Source organism: Triturus cristatus, chromosome 3_1 (assembly GCF_964204655.1).
Source record: "Triturus cristatus chromosome 3_1, aTriCri1.1, whole genome shotgun sequence".
NCBI classification, from domain to species: domain Eukaryota; kingdom Metazoa; phylum Chordata; class Amphibia; order Caudata; family Salamandridae; genus Triturus; species Triturus cristatus.
Genome location: NC_140583.1, coordinates 782,249,903 through 782,255,902, shown reverse-complemented (window position 1 = coordinate 782,255,902; position 6,000 = coordinate 782,249,903). Strand labels below are relative to the sequence as shown.

The 6,000-nt window shown below is 51.8% G+C and overlaps 1 protein-coding gene across 2 annotated transcripts in view; it reads left to right on the top strand.

The window, feature by feature from the left end:
- Window positions 1-5,005: 5,005 nt before the first annotated feature.
- Window positions 5,006-6,000, top strand: part of MREG (melanoregulin) — a 152,994-nt gene continuing 151,999 nt past the window's right edge. Inside the window, exons 1-2 of one of the 2 annotated variants that reach the window (XM_085645001.1) lie at window positions 5,006-5,027; window positions 5,712-5,811. In XM_085645001.1, the coding sequence (XP_085501127.1) occupies window positions 5,717-5,811 (95 nt within the window). In that variant the 5' untranslated portion in view covers window positions 5,006-5,027; window positions 5,712-5,716. Of the gene's footprint in view, window positions 5,028-5,143; window positions 5,291-5,711; window positions 5,812-6,000 lie in introns of those variants that run through there. The other variant, XM_085645000.1, reaches the window with a different exon arrangement.

Below are 6,000 nucleotides of genomic sequence, written 5' to 3'. Positions count from 1 at the left end.
AGGACACACCCTTGACCCCTTCTTCACAACAGGAATCTCCATCACCTTCAGCCACACCACCAACCTCCCATGGACCGACCATCGATGAGTCCACTGCACCTTCAGAACACCCACCATCCACAGACTGCTGAGGCGGTGATCGGCTGGCGGAGCTGCCGGGTCGCGTACTGCCTAGACCGAGGTCAGGCACATTGTTTGCAGACAGTGAAACCCTAATGAGAAATACACCACAGAGTATTAAAACGTATCTACTAAGAGGAATGTGCACTCTATGCAGCGCTTGTACAAAAAGGACTATACTCTTTAGAATAAAAAAAACACGGTCTGAAGGTGCTAAAGATTATACTACCTGTATCCTTCATCCTGTGGTGAGAACTTTAAAAATAGTCCATCTCCTGAAGCAAGAGAAGCTACCATGGGGCTCACAGTCTTCTATGTAGAAACTGTCATGCTGTGGAGATTCTAATATCTCAGGGCTGCTTACGATGCTTAGTACGTAAACTTGTGTGGAACATGCTGAACACAAGTAGTCAACTGTCTCTTGCACACAGTTACTCTTTAATGCAATGGTTTATAACGTGTTCAATACCCCTACACACCTATGATGCATTAGGAGCACATGCGTTTTGAAAAACTCACCGATTTAACTGGACACAGGCTGTTCAAAACCGGGCAGAAAAATAATATGGTAGCTACTCGCCATGATGTAAACGATGACACAAACTAGATCACTCTTTGGATGATGTCATCATTGATGTCATAGAACATGTCATGATTAATGTAATATGTGAGGTTATTAGCAGTGCATGGGGGGGTCTGCAAACTAGAACTGGTGACTTACTGTGGCGTTTTAAGTTCAAAACGTTAATGTTGTCAATGACTTGTTCACTTAACGTTACTTTAACCTTTATTTTTTTCCAGTAAATATATATCGGATATTCTGTGTTTTCATTTGTGGTGCCCTGAAAGGGTTTCGGCAGCAGTTGTCATTATCATATCACGTTTAACCACTGTGTGGTGCAGAGGCATTGACCATATCCTCCAAAAACAAGCTGTCTCCCCGCTGCCAAGCATCCCACCTTCTTCCTATGTGTTTGTGTAAACACTGAAATGTTGTTCCCTACACTAAATGTTTGACATTGTCTAGATGTATTACGTTGGAGGAGGGGGAAAGCGCACGCCATTGTCCCTCATAGAACGGTGTGCTTGTGATGCAGTATGGACGTTTGTAGGAAGAGCCAGCCCTTTCCCTGTAATATAGATATCTCGCTCGGCGTAGAGCTGGCGTGGGTGCCAATAAACTCTGAGCGCCCCGGGGGGGGGGGGGTGCGGGGGAGGACTTTAATTGCTGTTTTATTCTGGGAATCACTAGGGGCTGTTGCTACCCGGAGGCCGGCTGCGGTGTGTCTCCATCTCTCGCTATGTCGGTCTCTCTGAATGAAGTTGTGACTCAGCCGGCAGCGCAGGTGGGCGGGAACCTCTTGCCCATTGACACCTGTGCCAGGAGCCCCCCACCACCCGAGAGAGCAGATCTATTTCCGTCTGCAGCTGCAGCGCAGCGTGAACTACGTCAATTCCTCTCGTTTGAAATACGTCCTTTTATTCCAGCCTATCACAGAAACAAATGCTCGTCAGTGGGAAGGTGTGTGTAGCCTATCCATGGAATACCTTTACTGATCAAAAAGGGCTGCCTTCACTTTGAGTTACAATTCATGCATGCTTACACTTTGGCTTCATTAACACCTCATTGGGACCTGCGTTTTGTAATTTATGCGTAAAGGAAGCGCTACTGTTGGGTGGTGGGGACTGTCAGCCTCAGGATCGCTAATCTGTATGGGTTGCATTCAGGGCTGGGGTTTCTTGAGTGACAGTGACCAATTGTATTTAGCCTCCACAACGATGCTAGTGACCACACCGTCATCCGCTTCATACAACACGCATGCACAGACGTCACCCAAGGATTACACTGACAATTTCATTGTGGGTGAAGAACTGCTGCAGGTTTATTTCATACAACATAAGTATGACGATAAATGGGTTATCTTACGGGCGATCCAGGGCAAGCAGCCCCTTGCTGCTCCGCCCGCCTGGTGAGCCGGCACGCACGGTGGGTCGATGCCCGGCAGTGCGGCACATATTTATTTTCAGATCATCCACTGGGTCACGTGATCTGTTTCCTACTCCCGCCCCTTCTGACAGGGGCGGAGCGTGTTGTGGCACACCCCCGGTTGGTCAGGCCCCCCAACCGCCCGAAGGACTAACGGGGCGCCGTCGCGGTCTTCCCAGAACCCCCTTCGGCTCGTGGACCTTGGCTCGGGCACCCTTACTGTGCCAGACAGGGGTACCCTTACTGTACCGCCTGTCGCAGAGGTACCCTTACTGTACCCGTCTGCCTCCAGATCGCCCTGTAACTCCGCCTGCAACGCAAAAGAAAAACATTAAAACATTCCAATAACGCGCTGTCTCTGCCACGCCGGGTAAGCGGAAAGGGTGGGAATACGCGTGTCCGGGCAGGAGCCGCGCAGGAAGCAGAGGAGGAACTGGGCGAGAGGGACGCCTATGTAGGGGGGGGGCTAGCCTCGCCCCCCTAACGGCCCACCTGCACACTCATTGGGAGATCTCCCCCCTGGGCGCGGCCTCACGCGCGAGGCAGAAGAAGGGGGAAGGCTGCGACGGGCGGCCACTAGAGAGCTGCCCTGCTGATGTCCCACTGCGTGGGACGCGGGCAGCAGCATAGTGACCACACCGTCATCCGCTTCATACAACACGCATGCACAGACGTCACCCAAGGATTACACTGACAATTTCATTGTGGGTGAAGAACTGCTGCAGGTTTATTTCATACAACATAAGTATGACGATAAATGGGTTATCTTACGGGCGATCCAGGGCAAGCAGCCCCTCGCTGCTCCGCCCGCCTGGTGAGCCGGCACGCACGGTGGGTCGATGCCCGGCAGTGCGGCACATATTTATTTTCAGATCATCCACTGGGTCACGTGATCTGTTTCCTACTCCCGCCCCTTCTGACAGGGGCGGAGCGTGTTGTGGCACACCCCCGGTTGGTCAGGCCCCCCAACCGCCCGAAGGACTAACGGGGCGCCGTCGCGGTCTTCCCAGAACCCCCTTCGGCTCGTGGACCTTGGCTCGGGCACCCTTACTGTACCGCCTGTCGCAGAGGTACCCTTACTGTACCCGTCTACCTCCAGATCGCCCTGTAACTCTGCCACAGCTCTGGGGAGGCTACCGTCACTACCAGAGCCCCCCCCCTCCCTTTGCTGTTATATGTGCCCTGCCCCTGCGAGCCAGCTTATAATGGGCTAAATTAGGGGTCCTGTTCTGTAACCCGTAAACGACGGCATTAATTTGCAACATTACTCAGAAGCCCAGGGCAGACTAACAACGGATGTCTGTTGGCCCCACTGCCGTAAGCTTAGACGTGACTGGTGTTCCTAACCTTCTAAGCGATGCCACAGCAGATCATCCTAACGTAATTATGGGAAGATCTAGCACCTGCATATGGAGCCAGAAATGAACCATAGCTGAATTCTTCAATCCATCCATTCCCTTCATATCCTAGCACGAAGGTTTTAATTTCCACTCTATCTACAAATGTGATGTATAGATAGCGTCATGGTTCCTGAGTTGCTGCGGCTACTGCGAGGATTGCATGATTTCTCGGCTGGGCAAAACCTTTTTAATGCAACTGCTAATCGGACGTCTTTATCATGACTCTCAATATGACTGACTGAGCTGCCGAAGAATACATCTCTCAGCTCGGGGACCCAAATTTGTGAATGTTTCCCAACTCCCTGGATCCAAGAAAGGCTGAGCGAGAAGAGCAACACCTAAATCTGTTTCTCACGCTGGGAAATAAGGCATTGGAACAAGGCATAGGTGAATTAGGCACTTATGGACCTGCAATCTTATTACGATTTTTCAATTGGCCAAATTAAGTGCCTTCCTGGCTTGTAATTGTGTTCCCAACAGCTACAGCACAACAAGCAGGGTGAAGGTAGCGTGTGAGTCAGCCACTTTACCTACGTATATAAACACAAGCTGACATCACGGGTATATAAATTTGCTTCCTTTCACATGGTATTATCCTATTGTTTACTGCAAACTGACCCATATCTTAGCAACATCTCCTCGTTTTTGCCTTTCTACTTGCAAATTAAGCTACATTAATTGGACGATAGAGTCTTATACTAGTCCCGCTGTCCATCCCAATCTTTTCCTGCCCTCCACTGGGACAGCGTATCCAATTGCCTCGCTTGTTGAATAGAAGCTAGCTTTCGGACTTTATTGCTGCTGGAAAGGGTCAATAGGTTTGCCTACAGTCCTTGTTATACCGGTGTTGCTGTGCTATAGGTAATTCGTGGCACCGCCATAGTGGCTTGAAAATGAAACGTCTTATTTTATCAAATGATTTGTTGTGAGCCCCAGTTATGATTTCGTTCATACCTTCATAGTTGACAGGGTCTATCTACGCGTGTCCGGGCAGGAGCCGCGCAGGAAGCAGAGGAGGAACTGGGCGAGAGGGACGCCTATGTAGGGGGGGGGCTAGCCTCGCCCCCCTAACGGCCCACCTGCACACTCATTGGGAGATCTCCCCCCTGGGCGCGGCCTCACGCGCGAGGCAGAAGAAGGGGGAAGGCTGCGACGGGCGGCCACTAGAGAGCTGCCCTGCTGATGTCCCACTGCGTGGGACGCGGGCAGCAGCAATCCTGGGTGTAACAAGCCACAGATTTCAATAGCAGAGCGAAACTACAAACCAGTACTGTGGCTGAAAATGCGAGAACTGGCTGATTGTGTCACACATGCCATGGAGTAACTTCTCAGCAGTGTAAAATGCGAATGGGGACATTTTAATTAGGAAAGTGCCTTGAAATGCACTTTTGTCGCCTCCCTCATGATTGGATGGGGCACGGAGTGTTGCTTCCCTTCCGAGCTGCTCTGTCTCATCGGGCTTGTACGTGTGTGTTGGTGGTGGCATTTTCACTCCTGCAGTCCTAGCCCTATCTAAGAATGTAAGGTTTCAGGATGTATTTTGTTTCTTCTGCATGGTAATCTCCCCGCAGAGACATCAGTCAGGCAGACCGGGCGCTCAGTTCCTAGTACGCTTAGTGCGCTTGCGCAATGCAAATCCTAGTTAAACACCACACCAGGATTGCAGGTAGTGTCGGTGGACACGGCAGGGAGCTGTCAGTGACTCGGCTGTCACTCGGTGGCCGCCGGGCTCTCTCGCGCTCCCGAGACGGTCATCCTTGTACGAGCGCCCCCCTCACTGATTGTACGGGTCCATGGTTCTCTGTTTTGCCGTAAACCTCGCGGTCTCCCTGCTCTCTTGCTTCCCCGGGATTGGGTTTTTGTTGGTTACTGCAGCCGGGGGTCTTCTGCAGTCTGGAAGCCTGTTGTCATTGGTTGCGTGCTGGACGCAGCTCGGTCTCGAGCCTTTTGGGCTTTCTCCTTGTGGGGTATCTGGTAATTGCTGTTCGAGTTGGGAAGCCCCCCGAGTATTTTTTGAGGCTACTCTGGACGGTGTCTCTCTGCACCTGGGGAGGCACTGGTAAAAATACTGCGGTAGGCAGTCTCTGTTGCTATGGGAGTCTCCAGCCACTGACTGGGTGCGTCGCTGTTTCTGGGGGTCACTGGTCCTTCTGTGTGGTCACTTGGCTGCTGCTCTCGCTGACCTGCTCTTCGGGTCTCCGCAGGATCCATGGGGCTGAAGGAGCTGTTCTGCGCATTCGACTGTTGGAAGGGGGGCTGCTGCTGCTTCACCGACGCTGTGCACGAGAAGGCGCCTCTGGTCAGGTAAGGGGCTCAGTGGTGAGTGAGGCTGCAGGACCTAGGCTCCCGTGATGGTGGTAGAACTTTCTGAAACACGAAATTGTGTAATCCTCTTTCTGACCTCTACCGCAAACTCAGGAGCCTGCATACTCGACAAGCTTACTTTCATCCCTCCTAGGCACTCACTCCTTCGATCCGGCACTCCATTCCCTG